Source organism: Cupressus sempervirens, chromosome 9, assembly GCF_028749045.1.
Source record: "Cupressus sempervirens isolate cs-2001-9-10 chromosome 9, ASM2874904v1, whole genome shotgun sequence".
NCBI lineage: Eukaryota > Viridiplantae > Streptophyta > Pinopsida > Cupressales > Cupressaceae > Cupressus > Cupressus sempervirens.
This window is the reverse complement of record NC_143126.1, coordinates 817,431,238-817,449,643: the sequence shown is the minus strand read 5'-3', so window position 1 is coordinate 817,449,643 and position 18,406 is coordinate 817,431,238. Positions and strand designations below refer to the sequence as shown.

Here is an 18,406-nt window from a genome sequence, read left to right as displayed (position 1 = left end):
GTTACTTCTTATTTTTTCACTTAAAGTAACTATATAACTATATAGTTCTAGTTTAATTTTTGGTTTTTAAATCAAATGCTTATTTAAATGTTACTTTTTAAATGATGTTTATATGTTAGATTTTTAAATATGATAGATAAATATTGTTTATAGCCCATTTTGTAACATTTTTATGATTTAAGTCTTCAAAAGTGGACATTTTATATACAATTACGTGTAAAATCCATCAAAAGTGGACATTTTACATATCATTGCATATAAAATTCACTTTGGTGGACCTTTTTGATATCATTATACCAAAGTCTATCGTAAGTGGACCTTTTTGATGCTATTGCATCAAAAGTGAAGTTTTTATACTTTTACATCTAAAAAGTGAGATGTATTTTAAAACATGTATTCTCTCCCAAAAGGTTCAATTTTGCTTATGTGCATATTTTAAAACATGCAATAGCACCCAAAAAGTGCGATTTTGATGAGATGCATATTTTAAAACATGCATCCTCTCCCAAAAGGTCCGATTTTGCTTATGTGCATATTTTAAAACATGCAATAGCACCCAAAAGGTGCGATTTTGATGAGATGCATATTTTAAAACATGCAAGTGACCCAAAAAGGTCCGATTTTGATCAAAAACATGTTTTAATATATGCAATGACACTCAAAAAGTCCAATTTTGAAGAATATGTTTTTGCCCTCTAAGAACCTGATTTTGATCATAAGTAGAGATTTTCTCAGTGGATTTGCATGAGATTTCTTCTATTGGAGGCGTTTTTGATTGACAATGAGTTTTCTTGCATTTAAAGTGGATTCAACAAGCGAAAAAATGTTTTTGGAAGCTCCCATCTAGGGCACGTTTTTGGAGAAATCAGCAAATAAATCCATTTTTGCTCCATATTTTGACTCCAAAGCAAATCGGTTTGGCTTCTTTTTGGGATTGCATTACATATTAATGCATATTTTGGTGTTTAAACACCAAAACATTTTGATTTTGCATCATGGAGAAACATGTTTTTTGCTAAAAACGTCCCAAGCATATGTTCTTCCAAATGTTGGATCTTGGAGTGTTTTTAGGGCACGTTTTGGTATCTTTTACCAACTTCTCTTTGATTGCTGCCTTCTCCCATTCGAATTTGTGAAAGTTTTGAAAGATTCAATCTTTTTTGATGAATTTTTCAAACATTGGAGCATCTTTTCCCTTCATTTTTGGCACATGTAAGTGGACTCTTTCTTTCTTGCTTTTAATTCATGTTTATTTTAGTGATTTTTTGCACGCAATTGCTTGATGATTACCACTTGTTGAAATCTTTTCCATGGAAAGTGCATTTTTCCTTTAAAAATGAAAAAATTGTTCATTTTCATGCTTTTTGTTCTTTCCCAAATCCCAATTTCGAATTTGTGTGCTGAAGTGCATTGCATATTGACATGTTTGAGTCACTTTCCAAAGGTACATTTTTCTTTGTGTTTTTGTGTTTTGTGCTTGCTTTCCGGTTTTCTCCACTTGGAGAAATTGGAAGTTCTTTCCCAAGAACTTGTTCTTGCTTCATTTCATTTGAAAGCATCATCACGTTCCACTTTCCGTATCCGTATCACAACACCTCATCTCTCTTTCAAGAAATGCGACTACATGTTTTCCATCTCATTCACCATCGGCACATGCATGTAATCTCATTTTTTGTTTCCATTTTCACTCCCATCTCACTTTTCACATCCATTCGCACAACACGATTGCACGAAATGCCTTGTGTAATTACATCCAAAAGGTCTGATTTTGATCATAAGTCAAAAGTCAAAAAGATATCATTTTCATCTCCCATGTACTTTGACTTCCCCTTTTCACCAAAAGTGACTATAAAACTCATTATCTCTATTCCATTTTCTGTTTCTGTCCCTCCATATGAATTTGCGCCTCCATGAGCAAATACACGTTTCCGCATTTTTCCATGCTTTCCATCTCATCCTCCATTCGCACTTACATGTAAATTGCATCCTCCACTCACATTCGCATTTCATCTCACCTTCCATCTCCCGTTACATGTATTCATTTTTCATGCAATAATGCTTTGAAAACACTGTCACTTTTGAAATCAGCAATCTTCATTTGCACGCATTCCCATGTGTTCCACCTTCACACATTCTCATTTCATTCCATCTTCCATATGTTTACTTTCATAACACTTCATTCCTCATTCTGTTCATTTTATTTTCATCCATTGCATATGCATAAGATTTCTTTGAGATCATTTCATTGAATCTACCAGGTCTCCAATTTGTTTCCAAATCTTTGTTGATCACAAATCAACTTATATGGCTATTCCATCTGATGATGTATTTATGTTTTGGGATTTTTGTTTTGCAGTACAAGCATAAGAAATGTCTTCACCATCGAAATCCAAAGGCAAAATGAAATATCAATATGATAAAGAATTGGCTCATGTAGCTCCTTCATCAGTCATATCTATTTTGGATAACGTGATGGACACAAAGATTGGTCATGTGGATATGGCTGATTTTCTATAGAGAGTTGAAACTTCAGCTAGTTATGAAATGAAGCATATCAATGATGCAACATTCACCTGGTGTCTATATTTCTTATGGCCGCTATAGAATCTAAATTCATTTTCAGATGTGCACGGCGGTTTACTCCAAAGGTGAAGACTATCAAAGATGTTGGCAACAAGGTTATCATTAGTCTTGATCCTAAGGTCATTGAACAAATCTTCAAGGTTCCACATAAAGCAGAATGTGTAGATTTGACCAAAGAATCATCTTTGGCATGCTGGAATGGGCAAAAGGGTGATTATCAGAAGTATGTCAACCTTTACTAGTTAGACAATAAAAGGAGCAACTTTTCCAAATGGCTAAAGACCGTTCATCGGTCTAACTTCAAACAAGAATATAAGGATCTCATCATCCTTTTTAGCAGAATTTGTGGCCTTAAAGATTCTACTGATTTCGAGCCATGGATGTATAAGTTCATGTTTCAAATTATGGAGAATAAAGAACACATCTTTTGGGGAGAGCTCATTAGCACTGCACTTTGCCAACAGATAAGCAACGTGGGAACTTCGGTACCCTTCTACATGAATTCTTACCTTGTTTACATTGTTGCTGCTATGGGATCTTTCTCTAGTCTTTCTACCAAGGGAGATCGTCTTCAGGTTCCTGTTTGGGATTACTATGACCAAATCACTTTGGCAAATAGTAAATTCCATTACAGAAGAGTCCAAGATGCTTTCTTTGGGCATTTTTGGTGCTTGTTCAATAAACATTTATCTGTCAAAAGAGTATGAGTTGCAGCATGGGAGAAGGTGAACCAATACGACTGCATTTTTATTTAGTTTCCTACTTTCACATACTTGAGAGTTGGATATTTTAAAGGCAAGCCGTATACTATTGTAGGTAAATATTGGGTAGCCGACGGGTCCCTTTTGGGAAGGTTTTTGTTATGTAGCCGACGGACCTTTTCGGGAAGGTTCTTGTTATGTAGCCGATGGGCCCTTCTGTAATTGTCATGTAGCCGATGGACCCCTTCGGGAAGGTTCTTCGGAAAGTATTTATACCCCCTTCGGGAAGCATTGTAATCATCAGATCTTATGAAACATAATGTAATGTCTTGGCTTATGCGAATAATAATAAGAAGTTTTGCTATTCATATCTATTGTCTGTGCGTTGATTTCTTTACCTAGTATGGTAAACGTTTGGCACCGTTGCCCAATGGACCTGGTACGCAGGCAGGTGAATAAAAATTAAACGCCGAATCAATTAAACAAGAACAAGAATAAGCTGAAGGAAAAGGACGAAATATGCGTCGCGCGGGACAATCTAATTCTGGGACAGAAAACAAAGCGCCGAAGGAGATTCTAGAAGATTGCCGACGGAAATAGGAGCGCAAAGGGATTGTTGAAGGAGACTTGACAATGGCTTGATTTGGTGGAAGAAGCGAGGGAGGAGTTTCTGAATCTGCATACGCTACGAGAAGAGAATCTTGACGGAAGGAGATCGACTCGCACGGCTCAGGGTGCCGAGGGAGCACGAGCGTGGAATGACCTCTTCATCTGAGATATACTTCCGGAACGGACAGCTTCGGTTAATGAAAACTCTTCTTCACCAAACAACGCGGAAGTCGAAAAAAGTGCAGGTATCAAAAACAGCGCGGGCGTTGCAAACAGCGTGGGTGTTGCAAACAACGTAGGTGTTGAAAACAGCGCGGAAGCCAAAAACAGCACAGTTGTAGAGAACAACGCAGGAGCTTAGAACAATGCAGGTGTTCAAAACAGCACAGGTGATTAAAACAGCGCGAGAGTGCAAAACAGTGCAGGTACACCACAAAACCCACAGCATCTAGTAATAATGGCAGGACCAAAAAAAAAGTTGCCTAAATTTGATGGTGAAGGAACCGCCGATCCAATCCGACATTATAAAACATGTGAAATAATTTGGAGGGAAAATGGCATAACAAATATAAATGAATGGAGCTGACAATTTTCCACTACTCTACGGGGTGTTGCAATTGATTGGTTTATTGATACCGATCCACAAAAGTTAAATAGTTGGCATAACATTAAGGAGTTCATCGCATAATTTCAACTTCTACGTGACGATAATGAAATTGTAGCGGAGATATTCAATACCAAGCAAAAGAAGAATGAAAGAGTACGGGTCTTCGCCAGAAGGTTGAAGCACTTGATCAGTAAAATGGAGAATAAGCTTGCAGATGGGCTCCAGAAAAGATGGTTCATTGTAGGCGTTCACCCCAAGTTGTGGAAAAAGATGAAAATCGTACCACCATCAACCTATACTGAAGCATACAATCGGGCATTGAACCTCGAAAGTGAATAGAAGACAAAGAAGAAGAAGAAGACCAGCTCATCCGATTCAGATGACGACGAGCCTTCAGGAGAAGATAACGACGACGATGAAGGCAGCAGCAAGAAAGTCCGTGCTCTTCAAAAGGACATACTTCGGATGATGGAGTTCAAAAACATGAACAAGGAGACTAAGGGCAATGACCTATGGTGCATGGAGTACAAGAAAGGACATACGAAGGGATCCTGCCCAAAAGATCAATTTTGTGAGATTTGCCAAATTATGGGACACTCGGTAAAGGAATGCCCTTTCAATTTGAAAACAAGAACACCGCAACAAGTGTTCCTGACACAGGAGGCGTCCTCGTCAGGAGGGAGCGGGAACAATAGTACTGAAGGTGCTACATCGGGTGGATATAGAAATAATTGGCGTGGTCAAAACAACAACAATGGCAACAACAATACTGACGGGAGGAGTCGAATCCAGTATGATGCGAACGACCGACTGATAGTTCAATGCCACATATGCAACCTGTGGGGTCACTTCGCTTGAGAGTGCAACGGCAAACACACCGAAGCTGTTATGCAGGTGGTGTGGACCTGGCGACCATGACGATGCTAAGTGCCTGAAGTCTGGAGTAAACTTGCTCACTGTCGGGACGGATGAAGAAGTTCGAGCAATTACGTGGAAGCAAGCAAAAAAATACCCAGACCTTGTCGATGAAAAGAGGAAATTTGCGGAAGCACAGGCGGAGATTGGAAAAGCATCGCAGGCGGAAACATCTTAGTTGAAGGACACCATTAGCACTTCGGTGAGAAATTCCGCGGAATAAAACATAATACAGATAATTTTGCAGACAGAGGTACCAGTCAAGATAAATGATCTGCTTGTTACGATGCCTCAACTCCGATTCGCTCTCACAAATATGGCGCCAGCTTTGAAGATACCAGGAGAACAAGGTAAAGGGAAGGAAATTGCTGCAGGCGGAGAAGACCAAATGTTGCTAGCCCTTACATCTAGACGACATTCGGCGGTCGTCGAGATGGGGATCCTTGAACATGCTCTCACAGACACAATAGTCGACGAAGGGTTCGGCATAAATGTCTTACTTGAAGAGACCTGGAAGAAGTTGGGATAGCCGATGTTGTGGCCTCCTAAATTTCAATTGCTGACAGTAGATCAACACGGCATTAAATCCCTTGGCATCCTGATGGCTCAATCGGTGACAATTGGCACTCAACCATTCCTGCTAGATTTTGTCGTGATTCTATTGAAGAGAAAAGGATATGATGACATCTTGGGCCGCGGATGGCTTATTGAAGCTAGAGTCCGACACAACTGGAAGAACACCTTATCACTGGAAAGTAAAGGCCGGCGATTTGTCATTGATTTGCACACTCAAATGGTTGGCGAAGAAGCCCTGTCGTCGGATTCCGAAGACGAAGGTGAAAGTGAAGGGGATGACGAAGGGAAGAAGAGAATGGAACCTGATGAAGGAGTATTGAGACTGGAAGGAGGTTCGAGTGAGGAGGATCTCGACTCGTTGAACGACCTTTTTCATTGGCAGATGGAGGATTATGAGCTCTTTCCGAGCTGTGATATGTTAAGAGTCAACGAAATTAAGAAAGAAGGAAATGAATGTCCGAAGGAACACAGAGAAGCCGATGGAGGAAATGAATGTCCGAAGGAACACAGAGAAGCCGAAGAAGGAAATGAATGTCCGAAGGAACATGGAGAAGCCGAAGGAGGAAATGAATGTTCGAAGCAACACAGAGAAGCCAAAGAAGGAAACGCAGGTATGATTGAAGCTGAAGAAAAGAACATACAGTACGAAATCGAAAGGAGGAAAGATTCCACTGTACGACTGCGCAAGAAGAAAGTATTACGTCGAACCACAGATATAGCAGAAGGTGCCAGCAGCAAGGAAGACATGTCATACGGTCCGCACAAGAAACAAAGTAGAAGGGTTTAATAAAAGTTGCAGTAGTACGTAGTGGACGTGTTATTGATAGCCAGAAGGGGCAGCTGATGGAGTCCATGGTATCGAGCTTCGGAAATAAACTGGGCGATATGGAAAATTGGATGGAGAGATCGTGTACCTTAAATAAACTTGATGAGCAATAGTTGCAGGAGTGGGCTACGGAGGTGACACAAAACAGGCGTAGAGCATGGTACGATAAGCACTTAAAACTGAACAGGTTTTAGTCGGGGAAATGGGTGTTAAAGTACGATGGCTAGAATGAGATCAAGCCAGACAAGTTCAAAGTTAAGTGGATCGGACCATATCAAATTTGGGAAGTGGGTGATAACGGAGCAGTAAAACAATGGATGTTAGACGGAAAGGAAATTGCTGACATAGTGAATAGGTCGAAGTTGAATGTCTTCCATGAAAGAAGTAACGCACCTCCGTGGATGAACAACTGAGAGAAGAAGACTGTAAGTACTGTACATATGTAAATATTGTACATAGTTGTTCGAAAAAAAAGAGGGGAAAATGGAAAAGATACCGTACGGCTTTTTAAAGGATGGTAGTGTACGGATTTTATATGATAGTGATGTTACCGTACGGTTTCTAAAAGACTCCCATTGTACGGATTTTTTGGAGGTTTTGAGCAGCGTATGGAAAAGCATTAAGTCTGATATGTACCATATAAATATTAAAATGAGGATCCAGTGTACGGTTTCTAAGTAAAGGTTACCGTACTGATTTTCTGAGGATTGGTTGTTGCACGGTTTTTGGACATTGTACGGATTTTTAGAGTCACTGTACGGAGTTCTGGAGTGAAGCTACCGTACGGATTTTTATAGTCAATTTTTGATAAGCCATCGTACGGCTTTTAAGCCTGTGTTATTGTACGGCTTTCTACCTCACCAGATGGATGTTATAAAAATCTAAGTATCGTACGGATTTAGTAGAGCACTTGGCGAATGGACTTTCTTGACATACGGATTTAGCAGAGCACTTGGCAAATGGACTTTCTTGACGTACGGATTTCCCAAGCAAAGCCTGGCATACGGATTTCTGAGACAAAGCATGGCATATGGATTTTAAAGTTTTCATTATATACTTGAAACATTAATTGGATACTAATGCCGTACAGATTCCATTTTCTGTACGCATTTGTATGGTTTTGAGGTCGCCATATGGATTTTGCATAATATGGGGTACGGTTTTTGCATAATGTGGAGAATTGATTCTATAGGTTTGGGCGTACAGCTTCTTGTTATTTCGCTCAGACTTTGGAGGACGTTACAGGATATTGCATAGGGAAGGAGTCGATACGGTGGCAAGATGTATTGTGTAGTTGTACATTGGTAGCACAGAAAGGTGATAGGAGGTTTTCTATAAAAAAAAAAAAAAAAAAAGTCGACAAATCAAGAATGCTTAGAATGAGTATTAGATGATGCCATAGGGAAGGGGAAGCATCAGCGGTTGCCAGAAAGAGTGTGGGGTTAGGAGAAATTGTAGAAATAGTGTGTTCCATACAATTTTGTGTGGGTTTCTGAGTGCTAATTTGGTCTTGACGCTCGACCCCGCTGACCCCCAATCATTGCAAATATTAGTCGTGGGAAGTCTAACTCCTTGATGAGACCTGGAGTTGTTGCAGGCATGAAGCCTCTATGCACTAGAGGCACTTGGAGTAGGTGTTGGACGTGAAATTGTCTTGGTGAATGCATGGAGAGCTCGGGTGGAGTTGATCATCCAGTTGAAGGCAATGCAGCGACACTTGGCTCAGGGCACCTAGGAGTTGGAAACATAGAAAGAAGCACGGTTGGCTATCAAGGTCAGCTTGACTTAGGAGATAGTGGCTACAAATGCCATGTGGGTTGGAGACCAGTTTGGTTCAGGCACGAAACGAATGTGAAAGTGATGTGACAGAAGCAGATTTATCTTGTTGAAATTAGTCAGTTAATGTATTTTGTTTTGTAATTGTTGTTCGGAGACAACTTTTTCTTTTGGGGGGGATGATGTCGTAGGTAAATATTGGGTAGCCAACGGGTCCCTTCGGGGAGGTTCTTGTTATGTAGCCGACAGACCCTTTCGGGAAGGTTCTTGTTATGTAGTTGATGGACCCTTTCGGGAAGGTTCTTGTTATGTAGCCGATGGGCCCTTCGATAATTGTTATGTAGCCGACGGACCCCTTCGGGAAGGTTCTTCGGAAAGTATTTATACCCCCTTCGAGAAGCATTGTAATCATCAGATCTTATCAAGCATAATGTAATGTCTTGGCTTATGCAAATAATAATAAGCAGTTCTGCTATTCATATCTATTGTCTGTGTGTTGATTTCTTTACCTAGTACGATAAACATATACCTTACCTAGGTATGCCACAGATTGAATTATTTTGGTGGACCTAGCTAAAGAGCTCATGGACGTGTAGAGTGATCCACATGCTATGCATAGGCCTAGTTTCGGCATTACCTCAGCTAAACCTTTGGCTATTGGCAATTATTCGATCATATCTGTGCCTAAAGCAAAGAATGTGGAAGCAGAGTTGTAGTTGATCACCTTGAAGAAGTTCAAGGCCAGGTTTGATTTTGAGTACTGAGAAATGAACTCTCAAATGAAAAGAGCTTACACTCATGTTCATTGGATCAAGGACATTTGGATTGATATGAGATCAGAACTTGACATCATGAAGATGGACTATTGCAGATTAACCCTGCAACAGATAATTGATCTTAACATGTTAGAAATCCTTTTAGATTTTCAAGTTGAAGATGATGACAACATCCTTGATCCGGAGTTTCATCAAGCCGACTTTGATAAGAAGTGCCCTTTTCCTATCCAATGGTAACAAAAGGAAGGTACGTCTATCATGGATAGGTTTCAATCCATTTTGGTAAACACCAATAAATGGTTGAAAAGTAAAGGCTTTAAAAGAGTAAATCCTAAGATGGGCTTGGATTGTGGAAGTTTTGGTCCTCTTGGCAGAAAGTCACAACTGGAAATCAAGGGAAAGCTGGTGCCTCATCTTTTAATGCTAAGGGTTCCCTCAAATTCAAATTGAAGAGTGAAAAAGGAGCTAAATCATCTCAAATCTTTGAACCAATTCAAGAATCAATGGAAGAATCAGAAAATGAATTAGAAACAAAATTTGATAAAAAAGATTCGGATGAAGAAGGGGAAATCATGATCATATCTCCTTGAAAGCCTGCACAAGCTTGTACATCTTCTATACATGAAGAGCCTTTTCTGCATGAGGTTGATGATGATGTGGATTCATTCTCTATTGTTTTCACTCCTTCCATTCCAGTCTCAGAAGTTAATACCATGACTCTTCCTATTTCCTTTGCTGCTCCTTGCATCCCTACAAATGAACAATATGAACATTTAGAAAATGTGTTTGAGGATTTTCCAACTCTTACCAGTAGTCAAGTTTTCCAACTTGATGCATCTTTGACAGGGTTTGAGCTTTTTATGACAGAGTCTTCTCAGCATTTTCCTATGCCTTTAGCTAGGCAGACTGAATCATGTTCTGTTACAATGAAAATACAATCAGGATTAATGCTAATGGTCTCTACTGTATTTGCTTCTACAGATGAAGGTTTCAGCCTATTTGCATGGTTGAGCAAAATAAAAACGAAGAGGAGAAAGGTGGTTGTTCCTCTGTACAATCTTCCTGTTAAGAAGACCAATTCCAAATCTTTGAAAGATAAGATTATTTCCAGGATTTTGGTTGATTCCGATAAAACCAAATTTGTTGAAGTTGCTGAACCCCTGGTAGACAAACCTATTGAGGAACTTAGTCGTTTTGATTACAAGTTTACCACAGTTGAAATTGAAAAGCAATCATGTTTGAGTTGTTTGCAAGATGCTCAAGATGCAGTGGCTAATGTATCGAAGAGCAATCATGAGCTATGGGAAAAGAACTATCAACTGAAACAGGAGGTTTCTTGTCTGAACGAGGTCATTCAGAAACAATCTTCTCAAAGTGTTGTTGTTATGTCTCAAACATCTAAGGAGAGAAAGTTGATTGAAGCCACTAAGTCTTGGATATAGGAAATCATTTCCGAAGGAGTTCAAGCCATCATAGAGACATTTGTAGTCCTTAGGTGCGTCAAAGAGATGAATGAAATGGAATGAAACTTAATCTCTTCTTTAACTCAAGAAGCAGATAACTTGAAGGAAATCCTTGATGTTTGGGATGAAATGATGAAATTCGATCTAGATCCCTTGGTCTCATGTGACATTCTTTCGTCATGTGAAATGTTCTTTAGATTTCAAGGGCTCATTGGTTACAAAGAGGAGACATTGAGGAAGCTGATCACAAAGTTGCAAGTGGCCTTTGGAGATTGTCAAGCAGTTGAAACAATGGTTACTTGTGATTTGGAATAGATGGGATGCCGTGTTACTGATGACTTTGGTAATCTTATTGCAGCAGAGAGAGTAAACTCAGAATATACAACCAGGATCAATGCTGATATAGATTCTAAAGATTTTGCTTTGCACACAATGAACAAGTTTGTCTTGTATAAATCCTTGACAAAACATTTGTTAGATACTACAACAGTAAATTCCAAAGTTGTGCAATCAACATATGCAAATGCAGTAAGAGTAGAAGTCATATTGAAGACCATGGAAATTGCTGATCTTCCCACAGTGCGTGACATCATTGTCAAATTCAAGGCACTGAGAAACAATCTTTAAGATTGTTGTTTTTGTTTTTATTTCATGTTAGTAGTTGTAAACGATGCATTACATGAAAAGGTGTAATTATATGTAATGCGAGTTACATGTATGTAAAATGATGTAATGTGAGTTGCATGTAACCCTTTATTTTCTCCTATAGTTAGACTCGGTCAAAGTTTGTTGAGTTACTCTCACTTTTTTCTTCACCTTTTTCTCAACTCCTGTGCCTATACAAAGGAGTGCCCCTTCACTGTAAAATCATCATTATCTTTGTGCAAGAGAGCTCTGGAGAAATTGTGCTAGCAGAACTTTGTTTGTGTAAGCATTATTTTGAGAGAAAGTGAATACAAAGGAGCATTTGAGACTTAACTTTGATTAAGTGAGATTGTTATTTGTATGAGTTGTAAGCTTTGTCTATAATTCATCCAAGTTATCTTTGATTCATGTTATTTTGTGTTATTGGTAATAATATCTCGTGAATTAAATAGAAAAGAGTTAAGAAGCAATTGGAATCAGAGCTTTGACCAGGAGCAATTGTGGAAGTGTATAGCTAGAAGCTTTGTCTATAGCTTATTCTTTTCTTCTTAATTCGCAAATTAGTTAAGATTTTCCTACTTTTAGGAGTCTTTGTGCTTTAATTGTAAAGCTTTTCCATATAGAAGTACGACCGGACTTAGAGCCAAACCCGTACATTTTCAGCTAGCCTTTGATTTAGTGAAGGTTTATTGATATCACTATTTCCAGCTCTTGATAGAAGTGTAGCTAGAGATTCACCCTGCCCATTACTCGCTCCATGAGTAAGTGAATTCTCTCTTGAAAGATAAGAAGAAAGGATATTGGTAATACCCATTTTATAAAATCTTTTGACTTCTTGCTTACCTTGAGTTGATCCAAGGAATGGTGAGAAGGGGAGCCTTCCCTTTAAGGTAGGAGAGACTTTTTCTCACACACTGTGGCTGGTCATCTTATTTTGTGACTGGATTTTTATCCAAAATTGTCGGTTGCAAAATATCCACCCAACAAATGCCAACTCTAACAATAGAATCATAAGATTTTCAATCAACATGCCTAGCTATAAGGCCTTTCGGGTTATGGTCAAATACAAAACTACAATAGTTATGCAAGACCTCTCAAGATCCAAACTCCTGGCTAGCCTAGATACACAATCCAGTAGACAACCCCAAGAAGAATCTAAACTTGTGCTCGCAAGCCACCAAGCAACCTTTTTGTTTTCCGAGCCCACACTTAGCTACTAGCTTTGCTCAAATTTGCTCCTCTCAGTTACTTCATGTTGAACTTCATACTTAATGAATGACTCTAGACTTCACAAGACCCTCTACTTATACTAAACCAAGCCACAGGTCAGCCTAGCATAATAGACATTAGATAAACACTCACATTAAATACACCCTCGGCTGGGCTACAAACATTAAATAGATAAAACAACTAAATACTTAGGACAAGCCCCACGTTTTCAAAGCATAACTGACTTATAAGACCAAATAAGAGTATGCGCCCTTAGGCATAGGTCCACTTGCCATCCTATATCCAAATCCAAGAGCACACATGCCAACCCCATGGATCGAAGCTCACGAAAACCACCTCTGAAGCCTGCCAGTAAATCAGGAACTCACGACCAGCAGTCACTAAAATGGCTCTAATTCCAAGACAATTGCTCCAATCATCATGCGGACTTAGGACAAGTTTCCCCAATATGCCTCGAACACATCCCCAGCTCATCCCCAACTGGGTCCATAAAACTCGAGTTCGATGCTCCTGCATCATTTATCATGCATTGAGAAACTCAAAAGACATAAATAAACAATGTGAATCTTTAATATCTTTATTTTCTAAATTTAAAGTCCATATTGTGTTAATGTTTGGACTTGAGAGTGGAGTACGTTATAGCATGTGAGCATTACAAATCAATTTTTGTATGGTTTTCCAGTATGTTAGTAAAAACAGGAAATGGGAAATGAAATTGGAAATGACAAGAAAGATGGTTATACGGTTTCAAACAAAAGAAACAACTAAATTTTCTTCTGTTGGCATGTCATTGATGTCAAAATACAAGATGCAACGATGCAACGGTGAAACAAAAGCAATAAAGTTATGTTGTGCAGAAGAATCTCTTAACATCTGCTCTAATACCTGGAGTTAGCGTGCATCTTTGTTTCTCACGAATAAACATAACTTACAGATTTGCAATATACTTTAAAACAGTAATCATGCCGTGAGTTGCAAAATAATAGATTACGTAATATACTTACAGGAATTGGTGCAGTAGAATCGATTCAAAGTAATGCAGGTTGATTTTGGATATTGTTTTATTGTGCCATCTGCACAGCCCAACGTACAGGTTATTTTGAGGCATAACGTAATTGAAAGGTTGGTACATGACATCTCTATTTGTAGCATGAACAGACGGCTATAGACAGATAGTATATATGCAGACGATTTGCTACGAAAGGTTGAAAAGCTCTGACAAGATTTACATCGCATGGCAATCTCATTTGTCTTATTAGGCACACACACAGGGTGACCGATTATAAAGCAGGACCCGATAAAGTTTTGGAACAGGCTGGACATTCATTTGTCTTATTTGAGCAGGACCCAATAAAGTTACGGAAACATATATATTTGTTTGGCTGCCGAGTAAGATAAAAACTTATTGTAAAAAAATGAATTTGATCTTCTTCTAATAGTGACGTGTATAATAAAGACAAAATATTACCACAAACAAAATGTATTCCATCTTCACATGGATGGAAGGATAGTTATCGATTCAAAAGCAGTGTCCTAAACAAAATGATGAGGCGTCGGTTCATTAAAATTCTTTGTTGCAACACCTGTACATAAAAACAGTTCGAACATCTTGGTGACAGTTTTCAGTTGAGCAATTTGTAACTGCTAACAGAAAGTTAGAGTTATAAAAGCTGAAGTATGTAGAGAAAAGGTGTGTGAATATCACGAACAAAATGATGTGAAGGTAGAGTTAAAATTGTATCAGACATATGAAATACAGAATTGTTCTGTGAAGAGATGAGATGGAGATGAACTAAAATCTTCCATCTACAGAGGCTGTATGCATTCATCTTAAAGACTGGTATATGATTTCCAGATTTGTTATTTTCTTCAATATACTTTATGTTCTCAGACTCTTCTCAAAGGAAATACAGGGCGTTACAGTGAACAGAGGGATTGAATCATATTCAGATTGAAAATTGTTCTCTAACAGTTTACACTTATTTGCCTACTCAAACTTAGTTTTGAAAACTGATTCTCGGTTGGATTCATTTGTGAACTAGATTTGGGATTGTGATATACATACAGCAAGGGAAGATAATCTGGTATTGAAATTTATTTTCACATACAACAAATATAGTTTGAATTTATTGTTTCTACAGCCTGAATTATATTGAAGATATATATGCAGTGTTGTATTGGATTTGAATGGATTTTACAGTCAAAAGTCTGTAATTTGTCTTCTCAGAGGAAATCCGATTTGATAACTCATACTGGATTCAGTTTGATATTGCTTTAAGAAGAGGCTGATAAGTTTAAGCTAATTTTTATATCTTTGAATCTGTATATTTATGCTACTCAGAAGTTTATCACAATCTGAATTGTTGTTCAGATTAAGTGAGTTGAAGCTCAGAATATGGCAGAGGTAGTATTCTGTAATAGGGATTGCAGTTCCTAGGGGTTGGAGCCCTTAAAATTGTACGAGAAGTTCATTTGTGAATGCTTTTGTATTTACTTCAATTGATATATGATACTCACAAGGTAAATCAATTAGTGAATGACAAGGTAAATTAATCAGTGAATGAAATTGATTAAAGATTTTCTGCATTACTAATTCACCCCTCCTCTTAGTAGTGTAATTGTGTTCTACATCTTCACCTGTCTTGCTTTACACTTTTATATCAGCATGTAAAACAGTAATTAGATGAATAAATTTATCACACAGCAAGGAAGATGCATGTCCCACAATCAACACTTCCTTAATAGAGTTGGCCTAGATGGATGTGGCCTAAACATGACTAATTGAGGACATTGTAACTACCATATCACCCTTTGAGTAAATGAGCATTGCAACGAGCATGTGATTCAGGGAATGTAAAAAAAGAATAATTTCTGGCCTCAATGATTGTTTGAGCCATAGTTGTTTCTTTTTATTGTACAAAAACCTACAACAAATCATTGTAAGGTATTTGTGGCCTTTCTGCTCTTTAACATTCAATCATTGCAAGAATTACATCTTATTCGATATATATATGATAAAAAAAACTATAACCATACTATATTAAGTTCATACACAACAGGCTTATTCTTCCTACTGACTACCTGGTTGCAAGTTTTTTCCAGACTCACACAACTGTATTTTACTTGGCATTCCAATGATGTTCTGAGAGTAGTTTGTTTTCAATATTAAAGGAAAATTAACATTTTAAATGTTTTTGGGAACCATTTAATCACATGAGGCCCTTCGAGCCTGGTCAATTTCTATAAAATTAAATGGTTGATGCTATAGTATAATACTAATTTGAGCATAATTACATGTTACTAATTGAAAATGATGAGTCTTCCTTGCAGGGACTGACAACAGAGTTAAGCCAAGATGGAGCTTGTGAGAAAGCAATATATGCAGAGACAAATTTTGTTGTGCAACGTTGTGCTTTTCCGGCTAACTTGGTTGTTGAAGGGGTACTCCTCAGTCACAAGCATCTCAACCCTTGAATTACTTACACTGTATCATTTGGAAATATTGTTCCTAAAATTTGAAGTTTTGATTATTCTAATGCCTATTTTGTGTCTTTACTTTGTGGATGTAGGGTGATAGGTGTAAGCTTGATTTGGTGCCAGGATGCACGGACCCAGAGTCACTCTACTTTAATCCTCTTGCAAATGTGGATGATGGATCATGTGAACTCGTTCTAGAAAATGAATAAATTCTGTAAAATAATATAAGATAAACCAAGGGCCTTATGGTAACATGTAACATTTTATTAGATAATGACATCGCATGATTTGAAGATAATCAATCCACAGTAACCAGGATGCACAGATCCAGAGTCACTCTACTTTAATCCTCTTGCAAATGTGGATGATGGATCATGTGAACTCGTTCTAGAAAATGAATAAATTCTGTAAAATAATATATGTAAAACCAAGAGCCTTATGGTAACATGTAACATTTTATTAGATAATGACATCGCATGATTTGAAGATAATCAATCCACAGTAACAAGGATGCACGAATTCAGAGTCACTCTACTTTAATCCTCTTGCAGATGTGGATGATGGATCATGTGAACTCCTAGAAAATGAATAAACTCTGTAAAATAATATACGTATAAGATAAACCAAGGGCCTTATGCTAACATGTAACATTTTATTAGATAATGGCATTGCATGATTTGAAGAAAATCAATCCACAGTAAAACAAAAAGTATTAACCATATAAGTTGACATTGATTGGGATAAACACAGTCTGCTTTTGCTCTCGAAACAGGTACAATCAAAGGACTATCTAGGAGGGGCATGCAGGAATCTTTAATATAACTACGCTTTAAATAATAATTACCATAGATGGCACACTAGCAAAGTACCCGGCGAGTTGCAAAAACTTGCCAAGTTTTTGTGTCTGGTGAGTTTTTGTGATTTTTAATCATGCCAAAAACTCACCGAGTTTTATATTTAAACTCTGCCACTGTCCAAAATCAGTATTTAAAAGTAGAAAAATGGCCCCAGTCAATCTTGTTTCTGATTTCTTTACTCGTATATTATTAAGAGGGGGAAAAATCTATCCCGATGCCATTGTATAATTATATAAGTCATTTTTGGTGTTGCAAGGCACTGCCCCTCAATCCCACCTTGTATTGTGATAGGGACCCCACAAGGGGCACTTCCCCTTGAGCCCATCTTGGGGGCACAGCCTACTTCCAAATCTGATTAGGTTCCATATAACAACACAGTCATGTCTAGTGCAGGCTTCTAGGACTAGTCCCTTTAGTTGTACCTCTCCCTTAGAACTTTTTACTAGAGCTGGGAAGAGGAAGTTGGAGTAAATTTATTGATAAATCTACTTTTAACTTTACAAAAACTATTTACTATTTTGCTTCCATCCATCAGCATTCCTCATGAGAATGTGATTTTGTACTCAATTTGCAATTGAATATATCTAGACTCAGCTTGTTTGTTTTGCATTCTCATTTATTGCATCTTCTCATTCAATTTTGTAAAATAATTTTTATTTCTAATTAAATTTAAGCAGATTTTTTAGTTCCCGAGTTTTTTCCCAAAAATTGGCTGAGTTTTTTCCAAAGTTTTTTTCAGGCCTTGGCAAGTTTTATTGGCTTTGGCGAGTTTTCCAACTATGATCATTACATTTAATTAATAGACACAAGCAACACTATCATACAATGTGTTATTTTTATATAAGAGGCTTCCACACTTGTTTTGGAGATTGTGATGGGTCATGATAGATCTGAAACTTTGTTGAGATGTTTGCATCTGAAAGTACCTGCAATAAGTAACACTTGTAGAAATCTCTAGGTCACTTGCAACAGTGATGTAGGTGCTATTTTCCCACACTAAATTGCATAGGTTCTTTTGGGGGTTCTTGAAAATACTCAGGTCATTTAGGCATACTGCTTATGCAGACTTGTTATTATGGGTGATTCTTATTGCTTTCAGAAATGTCATAAGTGTAGAGAGAGTGGAATAAACATGTCATTGCGAATTGATTCTATAGGCATTTTGGTGATGCTCTGAAACATCATGATGATGTTAGTGTATTTGATCATCACTATCTAACTTGCTAGAGGTTAGTTTTGGGCAAATTGCAGTAACTAGAAGGTTAGAAAGGGCAGGCTTTCTCTCTTGGAAATAAGCCTCGTCTTAGACCTATTTGACTTCATATTCTAGGTCTGTGGAGATTTGACTTCATTTTGTAGGCCAGT

The 18,406-nt window shown here is 37.9% G+C and overlaps 1 protein-coding gene across 1 annotated transcript in view; it reads left to right on the top strand.

The window, feature by feature from the left end:
* The window catches only part of PIFI (post-illumination chlorophyll fluorescence increase), an 88,185-nt gene extending 71,510 nt beyond the window's left edge, over nt 1-16,675 (top strand). Inside the window, exons 7-8 of the mRNA XM_089802197.1 lie at nt 16,038-16,148; nt 16,277-16,675. Coding sequence (XP_089658323.1) covers nt 16,038-16,148; nt 16,277-16,393 — 228 coding nt within the window. The 3' untranslated portion in view covers nt 16,394-16,675. The remainder of the gene's footprint in view (nt 1-16,037; nt 16,149-16,276) is intronic.
* Nucleotides 16,676-18,406: the final 1,731 nt, after the last annotated feature.